The 17,832-nt window shown below is 43.3% G+C and overlaps 1 protein-coding gene across 1 annotated transcript in view; it reads right to left on the bottom strand.

The window, feature by feature from the left end:
• The window catches only part of RETREG1 (reticulophagy regulator 1), a 156,395-nt gene that overhangs the window by 89,071 nt on the left and 49,492 nt on the right, over positions 1–17,832 (bottom strand). Inside the window, exon 3 of the mRNA XM_068990620.1 lies at positions 14,146–14,176. Coding sequence (XP_068846721.1) covers positions 14,146–14,176 — 31 coding nt within the window. The remainder of the gene's footprint in view (positions 1–14,145; positions 14,177–17,832) is intronic.

The following is a 17,832-nucleotide window of genomic DNA, read 5'->3' as shown; positions in this document are numbered from 1 at the left end:
GGGGACCAGAGTCTAACATGGGTCTGCTCATCTACCTTCCTCCTAGAGGCTCTAGGGAAGGATCTGCTTCCTAAGCTCTTCCAGCTTCTAGAGGCTGCCTGCCCTTGGCTCGAGGCCCCACACTCCATCTCCAAGCCCAGCAGCATCTTTTCTCCTGTCTGCCTGCCTGCCTCCCTCTCCTAAGATCCTTGCGATTATACTGGCCCACGTGGATGATCCAGGATCATCTCCCATCGTAAAGACCCTCAACGTCATCACACCTGCCAAGTCCCTTTGCCATGTTAGGAATAAATTCACAGGTTCTGGGCATTGCATATGGGCATTTTTAGGTGGGTGCTGGGGCGTGACTTGGTCTAGGACACACCTCAGCAAGCCCCTTCCTTTCTTTCTCACGTTTCCAACAAGCAAGGACCTTTGTCCTCAGTATTTCACAGATCAGTTGCTCAACAACTGACCAGAAGTTGTTCTGATCAACTTGTTGTTGTTCAACTCAGAAGAAGCCCTCTCTTCATGAAACTGCAAATTAAGCCATTTTCTGGGATTCTTGATCCAAGGTTATTTACAGCTCTGGTGGGTAGTGGGGGAGTACATATCCCTGGAGGCTCAGCGGTAAAGAACCTGCTTGCCAATTCAGGAGATGCCGGTTCAATCCCTGGGTCAGGATGATCCCCTGGAGAAGCGAATGGCAACCCATTCCAGTATTCTTGCCTGGAGAATTTCATGGACAGAGGAGCCTGGTGGGCTACAGTCCATGGGATCACAAAGAGTCGGACACAACTTAGCAACTAAACAGCAACAACAGAGCTCTGTGGGAAGCTCTTCATTTCCAAGAGAGGAAAAAGTACTAAGTGAGGGAAGGAGACTTTGGAAATCACATAATAGAGAACGCTCAGAAGATTTCTTAAACACTGGGTAGAAATACATAGGAACAGGGTAATACACTCAAAATACTACCGAGTCCTTAGAGGCTTTGAACATCAGCTTGTTTCTCATCTGAGAAGCAGAGTCATCTGTCATTGTTTTGGGTCATCTGTATGTGAATTTCCTCTGCACCCAATCCGTCTTATTCTTCTTTGATGCTACTCTTCATCCTTATTCATTTCAGAGGATGAGATGGTTGGATGGCATCACTGGCTCAATGGACATGAGTTGAGCAAACTCAGGGAGATAGTGAAGGACAGGGAAGCCTGGTGTGCTGCAGTCCATGGGGTGGCAGAGTCGTTATGGTGTGGCTTGACGACTGAACTAACACACACTAAACTGTGGGTTTAACCTGGCATAGACGTGTACAGATACAGATGTGACTTTTGATTGGATTTTCTTGCTGTAACTGGAGCGATACGGATGTTTTCGCCCTGCTAAAATGTGCACATACTGAAAACACTGGTGCCACGGGTCTAGGTTTCAACAGCAGTCACCTTATTCTAAGCTTCTTCAACACCCTGATGGCCCAGGTCTTCTACGCCCTCTAGTGGTGGCCAGCACTAGAACACTGCCAAGAATCCAAGAGAGCAAGGCAATCATCATTCTACTAAAACAGCTGTCTGAGCCAAAGAAATGACAAAGACTTTACACAAGCTTTCAAATTACAGTATTCTGGCCTAGAAAACCATTCACTTTGTGTGCTAAGTATTTGCCTTTCCCCATTTTCTGAGCTTTGGTACTGTCATACGGTAAACTCAGAAAGTGACAGAAGCAGTGGACAGTCTGGTAAAAAATGTCCCAAAGTCCAATGAAAGAGAGCATATAAATCAATTGTGGTATAGCTACAGAGTGGAATATTATATGGCAACAAAAGGAAGGACCCACAGCCACACACAGCAGCGTGGATTCATCTTTTTGAAAACGGTTTAGTGTTAAGACACTGGTTCTAGAAGATGACGTAATTATGGTACCATTTTTAATAGACTTCAAAAGTGGTGCAGTGGTAAAGAATCTGCCTGCCAACCAGGAAACAGAAGAGATGTGGGTTTGATCCCAGGGTCAGGAAGATTCCCTGGAGTAGGAAATGGAAACCCACTTCAGTACTCTTGCCTGAAAATTCCATGGACAGAGGAGACTGGAGGGCTACAGTCCATGGGGTCACAAAGAGTCAGATACGACTGAGCAACTAACACTCACATCCGTACATGCTAGTGGAAAAGCTACATTCTTCAACATGTCAAATACAATCATTAAAAGATAATTAAGGAATATGCAAAGGTATAGACTATGCACCCTAACTAGGTTGCATAGACAGAGATGACAGACAGACAGACAGACAGACAGACAGGACTGGCCTACATAACCCAGAGATGGGCTATTCAGAAGAGAACACAATGGCTTCTCAGGTTCATTCTTATTTGAATTGTCCCAAGACTGCAGTTTGGAGCATAAGGATTGAGATATAAATAAGATATAAATCTTATCTGGATGATACAAAGTTTCCAAATTTTACTGCAATAAGCTTTCCAGGAGCATCTGAGTCAGGAAGCTATGCACCAGGGCCTTTCACCTGCGCCTGCCACCGAGCCTCAGAAAGGAGGAAGCACTTTCATCCCACCCTCCAGTATCACCTGACCTTGGAAATTCATCATTTTAACTTATCACTTAATCACACATTAATCATTTTCTTTACCCCAAACCTCAGAGGCTTAGTATCAAGCGACACTTGGGCTGGTCAGTGCCCCCTGTAATGCCTCTGATGTATCCCTGAGGCTCCGGCCTCTCCTCTGAGCCCCGCTGCATCTCTGGACTTCAGCCCTGACCTGTCTCCAAGGCCTGGGCTGTGCCATCCTGGTAACCAGAGCCCCGTGTCTGAACACCAGCTCACGGGCCGGAGCCCTCACATGAACTGAGTACCTGAAGCGATGTGTCACCCCCCAGGCCCACAGTCACAGGCCTCACCTGCCTGGTGGGACACTCTCCCCTCTGAGTACCTGTCATCTCTCTTCAGGTTAGCTGTGCATGCTCATTATAGGGGGAAAAAATGTGATAAGGATAAACAAATCAAGAAACTAAAGACTACCTGTTTTCCCCTCACCCAGAGCTCCTAGACGTGCACCAGCATATAGCTGCAATGTACCATGTATGACATCACCCTACAATACTTTACATCTACACAGTTTTTAAAAATTAGCAGTAAATGATACATTTTCACATCCCATATTCCATTTTCATACTCTTTACAGAGTATGAAATTAACTTAATGAAACACAATGAAATATGATCTTAATCAGATACATAATATTCCATGTATTCTAGTTACAATAGTTGCATTTAAAAAATAAAAGTAATGATGTAAAACAAAAATCACCCTCACATACAACTCCTGCCCCAGGGTCTTTGCACTTGCTGATTCCTTTGCCTAGAAGCTCTTCAACCAGACATGACTCACAGCCTCACCTCTTCCAAGTCGTCACTCAAAAATAATCTTGCTGAGGACTTTAATACAACTCAACCCTCACTTCCCACCTTCACCCTCCCTAAACTCCTCTCCTGCTTCAGTTTCCCTTAAACATGGCTCACCACTTAACATTATATATCGTAGCAATTTATTTATTTTCTGGCTTCACTCACTAGAATGTGACCTCCAGGAGGGGAGAGTTGTTTGTCTGTCATTGTTTTTATTTAATTCCACAAATGCCTAGAAGTACTGGCAACAAAGGCACTCAATAAATAGTTATTGAAAGGATGAATGAACAACTGGGAGTCCCACGTGGCTCAGTGGTAAAGAATCCACCTGCCAATTCAGGAGATGTAGGTTTGATCCCTGGGCCAGGAATATCTCCTGGAGAAGGAAATGGTAACCCACCCCATTATTCTTGCCTGGGAAATCCCATGGACAGAGGCGCCTGGTGGGATATAGTCCATGGGGTTGAAAAAGAGTTGGACACGACTAAGCAACTAAACAGCTAAAAACAACAAAAACAACCAGTACATTCATAAAAAGACTGGAAAAGCATAAAATTGAAAATGAGTTTAATTTCTAGGTGACAGTTTATAAGGTTTGTTTTCTTTTTTTATCATCAGTTCAGTTCAGCTGCTAAGTCGGGTCAGACTCTTTGTGACTCCATGGTCTGAAGCACAGCAGGCCTCCCTATCTATCAACAACTCCCGGAGCTTGCTCAAATTTATGTCCATCAACTTGGTGATGCCATCCAACCATCTCATCCTCTGTCGTCCCCTTCTCCTCCTGCCTTCAATTTTTCCCAGCATCAGGGTCTGTTCCAAGGAGTTAGTTCTTCACATCAGGTGGCCAAAGTATTGGAGTTTCAGCTTCAGCATCAGTCCTTCAAATGAATATGCAGGGCTGATTTCCTTTAGGATTGACTGGTTTGATCTCCTTGCAGTTCAAGGGACTCACAAGAGTCTTCTCCAGCACCACAGTTCAAAAGCATCAATTCTTTGGTGCTCAGCTTTCTTAATAGTCCAACTCTCACATCCATACATGACTACTGGAAAAACCATAGCTTTGACTAGATGGACCTTTGTTGGCAAAGTAATATCTCTGCTTTTTAATATGCTGTCTAGGTTGGTCATAGCTTTTCTTCCAAGGAGCTTTTCTTTTATCTTTTTTATCATAAGTTTCCCATATTTTCAGTTTTCTAAGTTAGCAAGTATTACTTTTTAAAATCAGGAAAAATTGTTTTAAACGCTACTAGAAAATATGACTATAAATATTGTTTCAGAACAATAGAGAGAGACAAAGAGAAGGACAGAGAAAGAGACAAAGACAAGCAGAGAACAGAAACCTTCAACTACCTGTGAAATTTTAATTTATGTTCAAATAATCACAACAAAGGTCAGGGCAAGTTAAGATAAATATTATTAACTACTGATCATTCTTCCTTCTCTGGTAATTTAAATTTATTAAAGCAAGACTGCTATTAGGTAACAATTAGTCTAGCCTAAGTATTTTATATATTTATAAGTGAACTGTATTCTCAAATCCTTAATAATACAGGGAAAAAATGTAGTGAAAGTGTTAGTCACTCAGTCATGTCCGACTCTTTGCGACCCCATGGACTATATAACCCACCAGGATCCTCTGTCCATGGAATCCTCCAGGCACAAATATTGGAATGGGTAGCCATTCACTTCTGCAGGGGATCTTCCTGACCCAGGGATCCAACCCGTGTCTCCTGCATTGCAGGCAGATTCTTTACTGTCTGAGCCACCAGGGAAAACCAATACACAAGGTCCAGTAGCAAATCAAACCTAATAAGCAAGGAGGCTAAGAGAATCTGAAAACATGAATTAAAATGATCAAAGCTAGAACTTTCATTTCTTATCAAGTGGCTGTAGACACCTGTGGTGTGGCCACAGGACACAGTGATGGACACACAGTTTGAATCATGCAGAAATGGAGTAGCTCTAAAATAATGGGGGGAAAACTAATTGGACTCATTAAACCAGATTATCAAATTAAGGAACAGCCCAAATTATAAAAACCAAAAACTATAAATTATTATAAAATATAATATTGAATGTTTTTCACTTAGGAGCCCTGAGTATTAAGTAAGGGGCCGCTGCTTCCAGACTCACCAAGAGCCTGGCCTGGGGTTTTCCACCCACATTCTGACCTGATGAATCTGCTTGAATATAAGGAGACTATATTACTCATGAAAGGACTATACAGCCGGAAACAGGTCTAGCAATTTATCTCCCTTGTCAATGAAACGTACTTCCTGTTTCATTTTCTTCATTTTATTGAGGTGTAATTGCTGTACAAAGTTGTATAAGTTACAGGTATACAGCACAGTGATTCATAATTTTTAAAGTTATATTCCACTTACGATTAATAGAAAATATTGGCTCTATTCCCTGCGTTGTACAATATATCCTTGTAGCTCATTTATACATAACAGTTTGTACTTCCTGTTTCATTTTATTTTTAATGCCTAAGAAATAGATCCGTTTGCAATTGTGCAGATGCACGTCAGTTTCAAGTAGGGTTTTTAGCTTGATGGGCTCCTGAGGAGGGGGTAATGCCCTTAAATATCTAGCATGAAGCTTTTTCAGGAAGTCAACGCTCTTTATGTAGAGACCCCACTGATGGTGAAGAGACAGGAAGCAAGCAGAATTAGCCCTCTTGTTCTCAAACAGCTTTAAGAACAGTTTGCAGGAAAGACATTTTTTAATAAAATTTTTAAATTTTAAAGTAGAAAAATAAAATGTAAAATTTTTTTTTAACTTTTTTTTTTTTCCAAAAAAGGGGACTTCCCTGGTGGTCTAGTGGTTAAGACTCCATGCTCCCAATGCAGAGGGAGTGGGTTTGATTCATGGTCATGGAACTAAGATTCCCACAAGCCATGAGTGGCACGGTCCAAAAAACAAAAAAGAAAAAACTTGGCTTGTCCTTTTCTCTGTACTTGTCTTCAGCTGGTCTGACTGTCAAAGCACGACTTTAAAAAATGAACACAACAGACTGGAATCTGGATGAAGAATTCTGAGAAACGTTCACACGGCGGCAGCGCTGCCTAGGAGCTGGCCATCTTTCAGTCACTGAATGGGTCTCTTCTTCCCCAAGAGAGGGGAATAAAAGGACTTCGGCCCTCCATGCTACAATAAATGACTACAGAGTTGTGCTCAGTTATGATTTTTGAAAAAAGGAATAAAAGGCCTATTCGCATTTTTTGTGTTGGCAGGGTAGAAGCTTTCAAGGCGGCGCTCTGCCTGCAGGCTGGCCAGACATCTGCAGCCTGAGATGCCACAAGCTCCGATACGCTTGTGCTAAAATCCAGCAGGTTCTGAATTGAAGTCAGCATTTTTCTTCTGAGGAAAAGAATTTTTTCATTCATTCCAGGTAAATGTATCCTTCATATCTAGACTTTCTTTTAAAACTCATGGAGATATGGCTCCCTAACTATAGTCCTGGTTGAAGTTAAAAAATATAGCTTCAAAACAGGATGCCTTATGAAAAAAGGTAACAAAATACAAGTTACGAGGTGATTTTAGACACTTCTGAAAATACTAAAAACTGTGAAATCTAGTAGTTTCAGTGCATGAGTCCAGAATTCCTGCTGTGCCAGCCTGGAGGGCTGCAGTCCATGGGGTCACAAAGAGAGGGACACAACTGAGCAACTAACACACACACACACACTAATAGCAAAGAGGAAACTTTTTAAGCTACCATGTGACTAGTTAATTCTTTTTACTTGGTAATTCATCCTGGCTGTGGAATTTTGACAAGTAATGATGATTCATAAATAAGAAAACGCTGTTTTCACACTGAATGCTATTCCTCAAAAGAGACAATTTAGTAAATGCTAGATGACTCTTCACTTTCAACCAAGGCACGGGTTTGTGCTCCAGGGTTTAATTAATTAGACAGCCCTCAAGTCAATGCTCTACTTGGTTCTGGGCCTATGAGCTGGGGCCAGCTCAGGACTCGGGTTTACAACCAATAGTTCTTGGCTCCTTTTCCTCGGGAGAAAAAAAAAAAAAAACAGAATCAGCTAGAATGCTTTGACTGGCAATGATCTGGAAGCTGACAAGACAAAAGGGCATTTCACTCCACAAAGTGAGGGCACAGAACTGCTTCTCCTGAGAGCAGCAGGGCGGGGGGAGAGAGAGAGAGAGAGAAAGAGAGAGAGCAAGCTCAGAGGAGTCCTGAGATTTGACTGAACTGGAGGTAAAAAGCCCACAACTCTCGCTAATTGCAGCTGGCTCTAGAAAGGCAGTATCTGCTAATTCTCTGCTGTGCCCCCCAAGAGTCAGCTCGAGGTCAGGCACAGTAGACCTGGCCCTCATTACACCCCTGGACAGCTACTCCCCACTTTCTGTGAAAGACAACAGCCAAAGTATCGGGGTTCCAGGGGTGTCTGTAAGAAAACCCCAGGGTTCTCAGCCATAATTCCCCAAATTAACGAAAAAAACAACATTTTCTGTAAACTGACACTGAACCGTAAAACAGAGTTTATGATGAAAATAATTCTTTAATCTGGGTTATAACTCTTTAATCTGGGAAATTTTACATGATCAGTATATACATAAGTAAAAGTACTTCTTTCTGATTTATACTTAGTTACAAAAATCAGGCCAAACTGAAACCAATTTTATGGTTTTAAAGGTAATGGGGACAATTTCTCCTATGTTAACAGGGGTTTTATTCAGTCACGGCCATGGTCACACGAGAATTAAGAGCGATGATACCCCAGGTCAGCTTTCATTTTACTAGAAATGAGCCACAGAAACTGTTAATTTGGTTCAGTTGACAGACCACTCCGTACAAATCCTGTTCAGAATGCAGAGCTGGGCCTTATGTTTATTAAAGAATAAGGTCAAGCACAAGCTCTTCTCAGGACTTAACCACTGAGAATCATATTTGCACAAAATGAACTTTCCAGGTACAGAAACTGGTGTGTGAATGGCATCTGATTAAAATGATCCAGTTTTTATTGTTGGTAACATCAGACATTTGATGCTGGCTTTACTGTTATTTACTAGTTAACTGTAACACATTATATTTGAGAGCATCCTTCATGCACAGAGACATCAGGGCTTCCCAGATGGTGCAGTGGTGAAGAATCCACCTGCCAATGCACGAGACACAGAAGACATGGGTTCGATCCCTGGGTAGGGAAGATAACCTGGAGAAGCGAATGGCGACCCACTCCAGTGCTCTCGCCTGGGAAATCCCACGGACAGAGGAGTCCCGTGTGCTACAGTTCATGGGGTTGCAAAGAGTAGACACGAATGAGCATGCACGAACATGCACACACAAACATGCATGCATAGAGATATCATTATCTTTGTGCTAAATTCTGGAGGAAGTACTTTAAGCTTAGCTGACAAAGCAGATTTTCTCAGACTCTATGGAAATAAGCCATTAGGACTGTAGGAAGGAGAAATTACTTTTCTTTCCAGTTTTATTGAGATATGATTGACATGCAACATTGCACAAGTTTAAGTGTACAATGGTGATCTGACAGACGTACCTGCTGAAAAATGATGACCACAGCAGGTAGTTTACACGTTCTTTACCTCACATTATTATCACTTTGTCATGGTGGTGGTGGAAGCATTTAAGATCTACTGTCAGCAACCTTCAAGTAAACAATGTGGTACTGTTAACTACAGTCACCATGCTGCATGTTAGGTCCCCAGAACTCACTCACCTCATGATCGGAAGTTTGTACCCTTTGACCAACAGCTTCTCACTTCCACTCCCCAGCCCCCTAGCAACCACCATTCTACTCTTTTTTTTTTTCCAATGAGTAACATTTTTAGATTCCACATGTGAGATCACACAGTATTTGTCTTTCTCTGTCTGATGTATTTCACCTAGCATATGCCCTCCGGGTTCATTCACGTTGTCATGAATAACAGAATTTCCTTCTTTTTTTAGTGGCTGAATAATATTCCATTGTGTACATATACCAGTTTTCTCTATCAGTTCATCCATTGGTGGACACTGAGTTGTTTCTATGTCTTAACTACTGTGAATAATACTGCAGTGAACATGGGGCATAAACATCTCTTCAGGGCAGTGATTTCGTTCCCTTCAGATCTAGACCTGGGAGTGGAATTACTGGACCACCATCAGAATGGCTTATTTTTAATTTTTTGAGCAACCTCTATATTATTTTTTGTAGCAGCTATGCCAATCTACATTTCTAGCAACAGCGCAGAACAGTTCTCTTTTCGAGGAGCTCTTTATTAATGGAAAAACTCTACAATGGCATCATGAAGGTAAAGTGGTCCACTCTTTTTTTTTTTTTTTAATTGGGGTAAAGCTCTGCTTTGCAATGTTGTGTTACCTTCTGCTGTACTGTGAAATGAATCAACAATATGTATACATATATCCCCTCTTTTTTTGGATTTCCTTCCCACTTAGGTCATCACAGAGCATTAAGTTGAGTTCCTTGTGCTATGCAGCAGGTCCTCATTAGTGATCTATTTTATACATATTAGTATATAGAAGTCAGTCGCAATCTCCTAGTTCATCTCACCCCTTAGTGCCTCACCTTCCCCGCTGAGGGTCCATACATTTGTTCTCTACATCTGTGTCTCTATTTTTGCCTTGCAAACAGGTTCATCTATACCATTTTTCTCGATTCCACATATATGTGTTAATATATGATATTTGTTTTTCTCTGACTTACTTCACTCTGTATGACTGACCCAGCAATCCCACTATTGGGCATATACGCTGAGAAAACCAAAGTTAATAAAATACACGCACCCCAGTGTTCACTGCGGCACGGTTCACAGTAGCCAGGACATGGAGGCAGCCTAGATGCCCATCATCAGATGAATGGACAAAAAAGATGTGGTATATATATACAACAGAATATTACTAAGCCATAAAAAGGAATGAAATTGAGCCATTTGAAGAGACATGGGTAGACCTAGTGGCTGTCATACAGAATGGTCCATCATTCCATCCACCTTTGAACAGTCGACTTCATGGCCCTTAAACACAGCCCTCAGAGAAGAGGCTGGGTTCATTCTGGGACCAAGCACAAACCACTAGTGCAAAGCTGGGGTGAGGAAGAAGAAAGCTAGGCTGACAGACCTGGGAATCCAGCTGTATGGGCTGTAATGGGAGAGGGGAACGAGAAATGTTGATGTCTAACTACAGCCAAGGGGGAGAGAGACTTCTGAGCTCAACACCGCAGACCTTGCAAGTCAAAGACCCTCATCTGACCCGCCTCACAGGAGCAAAACCCCACCCGCTTCTGCCTGCAAGGATCCTCCTACTCATCACTGCACTTTATTCTTAAAATAAGATGGTTTTGAATGTTTCAATGCTCAGCATGGTGCTCTGTGATGACCTAGAGAGATGGGATGGGGGATAGGTAGGAGGGAGGTTCAAGAGGGAGGGTATATATGTATACTTATAGCTGATTCATGTTGTCATACCACAGAGACTAACACAACATTGTAAAGCAATTATCCGCCAAAAAAAAAAAAAAAACTATGATAAACCATCTGGAAAAAAATACTTTAAAAAGAACGTGTGTGTGTGTGTGTGTGTAAAACCAAATCATTACCCTGTAAAACAAGAATTAATAACATTGTAAATCAACTACTTGGGCAGGTGTGCGAAGTTGCTTCAGTTGTGTCCGACTCTTTGTGATCCTGTGGGCTGTGGCCTGCCAGGCTCCTCTGTCCATGGGATTCTCCAGGCAGGAATACTGGAGAGGGTTGCCATGCCCTTCTCCAGGGAATCTTCCTGGCCCAGGGACTGAACCAGTGTCTCCTGGGTTTCCTGCACTGGCAGGCAGGTTCTTTACCACTAGCACCACCTGGGAAGTCCAAACAACTATACTTCAATTAAAAAAAGAAAAAAAGAAAAAAACCCACTGTACTAGCCAGTACCAGATACTAAGAATCACTGTAAACAATAAACCAAACCATTGAAGAAATGAGAGAAATCCACATTTTAACTTCACATCTCCAGTGTGATGAACAGAAGATGGAATGCAATTATACAGTGGAAAATGCAGTAAGAAAATTGAGGAAAGTATCCTTCTAGTGGTGACTGCAGCCATGAAATTAAAAGACGTTTACTCCTTGGAAGAAAAGTTATGACCAACCTAGACAGCATATTCAAAAGCAGAGACATTACTTTACCAACAAAGGTCCGTCTAGTCAAGGCTATGGCTTTTCCAGTGGTCATGTATGGATGTGAGAGTTGGACTGTGAAGAAAGCTGAATGCCAAAGAATTGATGCTTTTGAACTGTGGTGTTGGAGAAGACTCTTGAGAGTCCCTTGGACTGAAAGGAGATCCAACCAGTCCATTCTGAAGGAGATCAACCCTGGGATTTCTTTGGAAGGAATGATGCTAAAGCTGAAACTCCAGTACTTTGGACACCTCATGTGAAGAGTTGACTCACTGGAAAAGACTCTGATGCTCGGAAGGATTAGGGGCAGGAGGAGAAGGGGACGACAGAGGATGAGACGGCTGGATGGCATCACTGACTCGATGGACATGAATCTGAGTGAACTCCAGGAGTTGGTGATGGACAGGGAGGCCTGGCGTGCTGTGATTCATGGGGTCGCAAAGAGTCGGACACGACTGAGCAACTGAACTGAACTGAACTGATCCTTCTAGTGAGAATTAAATCACTTTGAAAGAAGCACTGGCCAAACAGAAAGGTAAAAGGGTAGCAATCCGAAGGGAACACTGCATGCATACATGTACTCGCTCAGTCATGTCCGACTCTTTGTGGCCCCATGGACTGTGGCCCTCCAGGCAAGAATACTAGAGTAGGTTGCCATTTCCTACTCCTGGGAAGCTGAAAGTAACCCTAATCCCCTTGAATCACATCGCAGACTTTTTAGGGCTGAAATGAATATTCGAGATGATTCTCTCTCTTAACTCTCACTTTGCAGACGAGAAAACTGAGGCCGAGAGAGCAGTAAACTTGGCAAGACCACTAGGAGCAAGGTTAGGACCAGTATGGAAAATCAGTTGCACTTGAATATCCAATCGGGTGAAGTAAAAGAGACCTCCCTAGAAAGGACTATTTCCATGAGCATGGCTCCTCTGGGGACACACAAGCACTTCCCCAAAGGGGTAGAATGTTACAAGTCTTTAAAAAGCCACATTATAAGGAGCTAACCTGACACTGGCAAAGTGAGATCCTTGGTCCTGCCGGGCTCACCAACAGCTAAGGTTTTTCTCCAAACCCTTATCAAATACTCTAATTTCCATGCTAAGAGAATGTGTGCCATGGAAATTCTCCCAGGCACCTTGCAGCTACTTCATAGGGCTGTGGATGGCAAGGGCTATAGTAAAGATAGGCAATGCCTTAACCCGTCTGAGAAGATATTCCATCAAAGAGCTTTTAAAATTCCTTTGAAATTACACCCGCTGACTTGGTCAGATCTTCCCCCAGCCAGAAACAGGGAGCATGCTCAACTTCTCCACCTGACATTTGGGGAAACATTTGCAGACACGTATCCCAGGAGGCTCAGTGTGTCAGCAGGGACAAGACAGAACCCAGGCCCTAGACGGCCAGGCTGGGGTGAGTCTGTGCCCGGAAGGTCACATTTCCCTTCTCAGAGCCAACGTCTCCTTCTGCTGAGTCTCTTGGCAAGTTTACATTGCCCCCCACAACCCTCCCCCCCTGAAAATACGGGCTCCAAAATGAAGAAGCACACAGATGTCAACTGGTCATAAAATTGGCCTTTACACCTGAAATAAACACATAGCTTTTAAGGGTATGTTATATACCAGGTTATGGTTTTGTTTTGTTTTGTTTTTTCATGGATTTTTATAGGCATTATCCTGTCTCCTTTTTGAGCCTTCACTGCACACAGTCCACTTGGATGTAAGTTGAGCACTCAACCCTCTCTTTCAGTCATATGCAAATAATTTGAAGGCAAAACTTAAAAAAATAACTACAAAAATTGGTTTTACTGGGGTGTTAACCCTTACATCTTCTTCACTTTCCCACTTCTCATATATGCAGTTCGTGATATTGATTACTTTCCCCACATAACCTACCCCAGCTCTCTCCTCCTCCACACAGCAGAGCACCTTTACTTCCTAGTGGAGCACCTTTACTTCCGAGTGGAGCACTTTTACTTCCGAGTGGAGCATCTTTACTTCTGGGTAGGGCCTTTTACTTCCGAGTGGACCACCTTTACTTCCAGGTGGAGCACGGTGGATGAAAACGGAACTACTTTGCCTGTGGCTGCACCAGGAGCCCAGAGGCCAGTGGACATTCGCTGCCCCGTCAGGCTTAAATGAACCTCCCACTCTTCCTCGCTGTTCCCAAACCCAGAGCTCTATGAACCGACAGCTCTCTCCTGGTTAACCTTCAGGATCATTCCAGCAGAGTTCCAGGCCTCAAGGTAACCTTGTTTTTCACCCACCTCAGCAGTGATGCTCACACCCCAAAATAAAGTTGGAGAGGAAATCCCCAATGAAACCCATCCCCCAAATCTTCCCTCTCCATACTCCTTCACACACTGTGACTCTCAAGCATGCTTGTAGCCCAATATTACAGCAGTATGCGAGCTACTTCCAAGAGCTAGTCCCAATTTTTATCCTCATCCTCAGTTCAGCTGTATTTTTTTTCCCACTCTTGTAGATTACTTTTTTCATTCTTGTCGCTAAACTATGATTTCAGAGATGCATCTAGGTGGCCCAGTCACCTCCCCAACCCGCCCTTCATCAGTGGTAACATTGAAAGCAAGTTCCCTACCTTTCACTGAGGCTCCTCCACAACTGTGCACCTGCAATAGAAGTAAATGTGAAACGTTAGTGGAGGTATTTTCCTCTTAAGGTATTTCTCAACTTAGAAAGTCTCTGGGCTATTTACAATGGAATGCTTGGATCTTTAAACTCTAGAAACTCTCAAATCATACAGTGTCTACCTCTGGTAACCATAACTCATTCAGGAAAATTGTCCACAAATATCCATTGAGATTCTAATATATGCAAAACCGTTGGATAGGTAGCAGGAGAGATGGAACAGCAGAGAACACATGGTCCTGCCTGGAGGCCTGTACTGTCCCATGGGGCAGACCGAACCTGCACTCAAGTGAACATGAACCAAGGTAGGGGATGTAGGAACTCTAAAAGAAACATAAGCCATGAGAGTTCAGGGAGGACAGAAAAATGTGGCTGGTCATGAAAGCACCAGTGACTGAGGTGGTATTTGAGGTGAACTCTGAAATGGTACTGACAAAAGGACAACTGTTACTTGAGAAAGGAGATTTTTATCTATTCATTCTTTAAGTGTTTTGAGTGTGTATCTAGGCTGAAATGAAATCGACATTAAAATATATATCATGTATATATGTATAAACATACACCTAGATCTCATTTGCTTTCTTAATTCTCCGATGACTTTCTTCATTGGACTATGTCTTGATACTATGTTCCCAGATACCAGCTTTAATGAAGTTCAAGAAAAGAAATGGCCATGTGGCAGTTTCTGCTTTTTTCCATCAAAGAAAGATGTTGTCCCTCCTGTACTTCACTGCATGCTTTTGTGTGCTCGGTCACTTCAGTTGTGTCCAACTCTTTGCGACCCTATGGACTATAGCCCTCCAGGCTCCTCTGTCCACGGAATTTTCCAGGCAAGAATACTGGAGTGGGTTGCCGTTTCCTCCTTCAGGGGATCTTCCCAACCAGGGATCGAACCAGCATCTCCTGCATTGGCAGGCGAGTTCTTCACCACTGAGCCACTTGGGAAGCCCCTCTCAAAGATCTATGTGATAAATTCTTAGAATTCAGCCCCAGGAAGATTCTCAAAATTGCTTACATCCTTTTATCAGATTATTAGAACTGTATAATTGATCTGGGTTCCCTTTCACCTAGATGAACAAATAAAGAAGATGTAGTGTAACATCTTATGGAAAAACTCAAATGAGCTTTTTGGCCAACCCAATATACATATATAGTGGAGTATTACTTGGTCATGAAAAAAGAATGAAATCTTGCCATTTGCAGCAATGTGGAAGGACTTGAGAGTATTATGCTAAGTGAAATGAGTCAGAGAGAAATTCCACATGATTTCACTTACATGTGGAATCAAAAAAACAAAACAAATGAAGAAAGAGAACAGAAATAAATTGATAGATACAGAGAACAAACAGCTGATGGTTGCCAAAGGGGAGAGGGGTCGGGGAGATAGACAAAATAGGTGAAGGGGATTAAGAGGTACAAACTTCAAGCTATAAAATAAATAAATCATGGGAATGCAATGCACACACAGAGAATATAATTAATAATACTGTAACAACTTTGTGTGGTAACATGATGGATGGTAATTAGTCTTACTGCAGTTATCAGTTCATAATGTATAAAAGAGGGCTTCCCTAAGCGCTCAGTTGGTAAAGAATCCATCTGCCATGAAGGAGACCCCAGTTCAATGGTTCAATTCCTAGGTTGGGAAGATCTTCTGGAGAAGGGATAGGCTACCCACTCCAGTATTCTTGGGCATCCCTTGTGGCTCAGCTGGTAAAGAATCTGCCTGCAATGCAGGAGACCTGGGTATGATCCCTGGGTTGGGAAGATCCCCTGCAGAGGGAAAGGCTATCCATTCCAGTATTCTGGCCTGAAGAATTCCATGAACTGTGTAGTCCATGGGGTTGCAAAGAGTTGAACTGAGTGACTTTCACTTTCAATGTATAAAATATTAAGTCACTATGCTATACACCTGAAGCTTATATTGTATGTTAATTATAACAAAAAAAAAAAAAAAGGAAAAATGGTTCCGGCCTAAGGGAGCGAAAAGATTAGAATGATGAAGACAGCAGTACCACCATCATTGAACACAGACTAGGCTGTGGCTGCTCAGGGCTGAGGATGGGGCAGTGGTGAGAGGCTGAGCAGAACACTTGAACTGGGGGCACAGAGCTGGTTCAATGGCAGTGAGGCTGAACAGAAGGAAGCACCCTCCAGCCTTGGCAGGGGTTGGAGACAGCACTTCCAAAGGCTGAGGTCCAAGATGCGATGACAGTCGAGGGGACCAAATCCAGGCCTTCACACAAGCCATGAGGGCACAAGCTGGAATGACAGCGCAGAGTGAACACAAACGCCTACACTTCATAGGCCGTGATTCCAGGTGGGACCACGTTCTGTATCAAATGGATCTTGTAGATTTGGCAGGAGGAAAAGCATAAAGGGACTGTGGTTGGCCATGCTCCACGGGGAGCACATGGGGCTCTGCAGAGTGAGCCCTCCTCCACTGCCCAGGGAAGTAGGTGAAGAGCATCTCAAGACAGTGAGGGGCAGGTGGGGCAGAGTGTGGAGATGACTGGTTCTTTAGTAAAGAGAGAGAAGGTGGTGATAGAGAAGTTGAAGGGTGTGGGAGGAGTTTCCCACACTACAGATGCCTGCCCAGGAACCAGACTAAGGGGTTAATGCTGGGAGCAGGCACTTGGGCACAAAAAGCAAAACAGAAATCTATCACAGCCAGGGGGCATCCACACTAGTGACTCAGAAACCAGAGACATGGGGCCCCATGGGTTTTACAACGATTAAGTTCCAAGGCAGTACAGCCACACTTTGGCTCATCTATTTCATATTAAGTGTCTGAGATGGTGTTAAAGATGTAATGAAGGGAAAGGAGGAGCCAGAAATGCTGTGGGAAGCAGGAAAGTTTGGGGAGAGACGAGGAGACAGATGAGTCAGGGGTCCTTTCTTCACCACTCCTGCTGGCAGGCCAGGGTGTCTCATGAGAACCCAGCAGCTCTAAAGAAAGCCAATTCCCATTTCTGGGTCCAACTTGAAGCCGATTCTGTGCCTCCTGGAGACCAATTCATCACCACAGGGCCCTAGGCTGAAGGCCTATAAGACCAGGCTCCTGCCAACCACACATGGGATTCAATGGGCCTTTGTTCTAAAAGACTGGATCAGAAAGGATGAAGCAAGCACCAGGGCTTCTTCAGCCACAGAGAGGGAGCCCTGGGAATGCACGGGAATGAATCTTGTTTCTCCTTTTCTCCTCATGCAGCAGAAACACTGTATTGAGAACAATGTCCCCCAGTGAAAACTCGGACAGAAAGATTGGTCCATTCCAAATTCCGGCCCTACAGGCAGAAGCGTGAGAGCTGGACTTGGTTAGAGAGGCACTCACAACAGGCCCTGGCTAGAGGAAGGCCCTCAATATGGACAAACTGATGGGTGCCTAAACCCGTGATATTCAGGTGATGGGCCAGAAGCTGAACAGAGGGGCCCATACTGGTGTAGGTATTTCTTTTTTAATGCTCTTGTCTGACCTCTACACAACCCGGTGGTATAAGAAGGATTTTTCATCATAGGATAAAGAGGTTCTGATTATGTAGGAGGATGAATAACAGCCTGAAAAACTATCAGGCCTTAATCCCTGAATCCTTCAAAATGTTACTATATGTGGAAAATGCTATGTGTGCACATTCAG

Source organism: Capricornis sumatraensis, chromosome 18, assembly GCF_032405125.1.
Source record: "Capricornis sumatraensis isolate serow.1 chromosome 18, serow.2, whole genome shotgun sequence".
In the NCBI taxonomy this organism is placed as follows: domain Eukaryota; kingdom Metazoa; phylum Chordata; class Mammalia; order Artiodactyla; family Bovidae; genus Capricornis; species Capricornis sumatraensis.
This window is presented reverse-complemented; position numbering and strand designations above follow the sequence as displayed.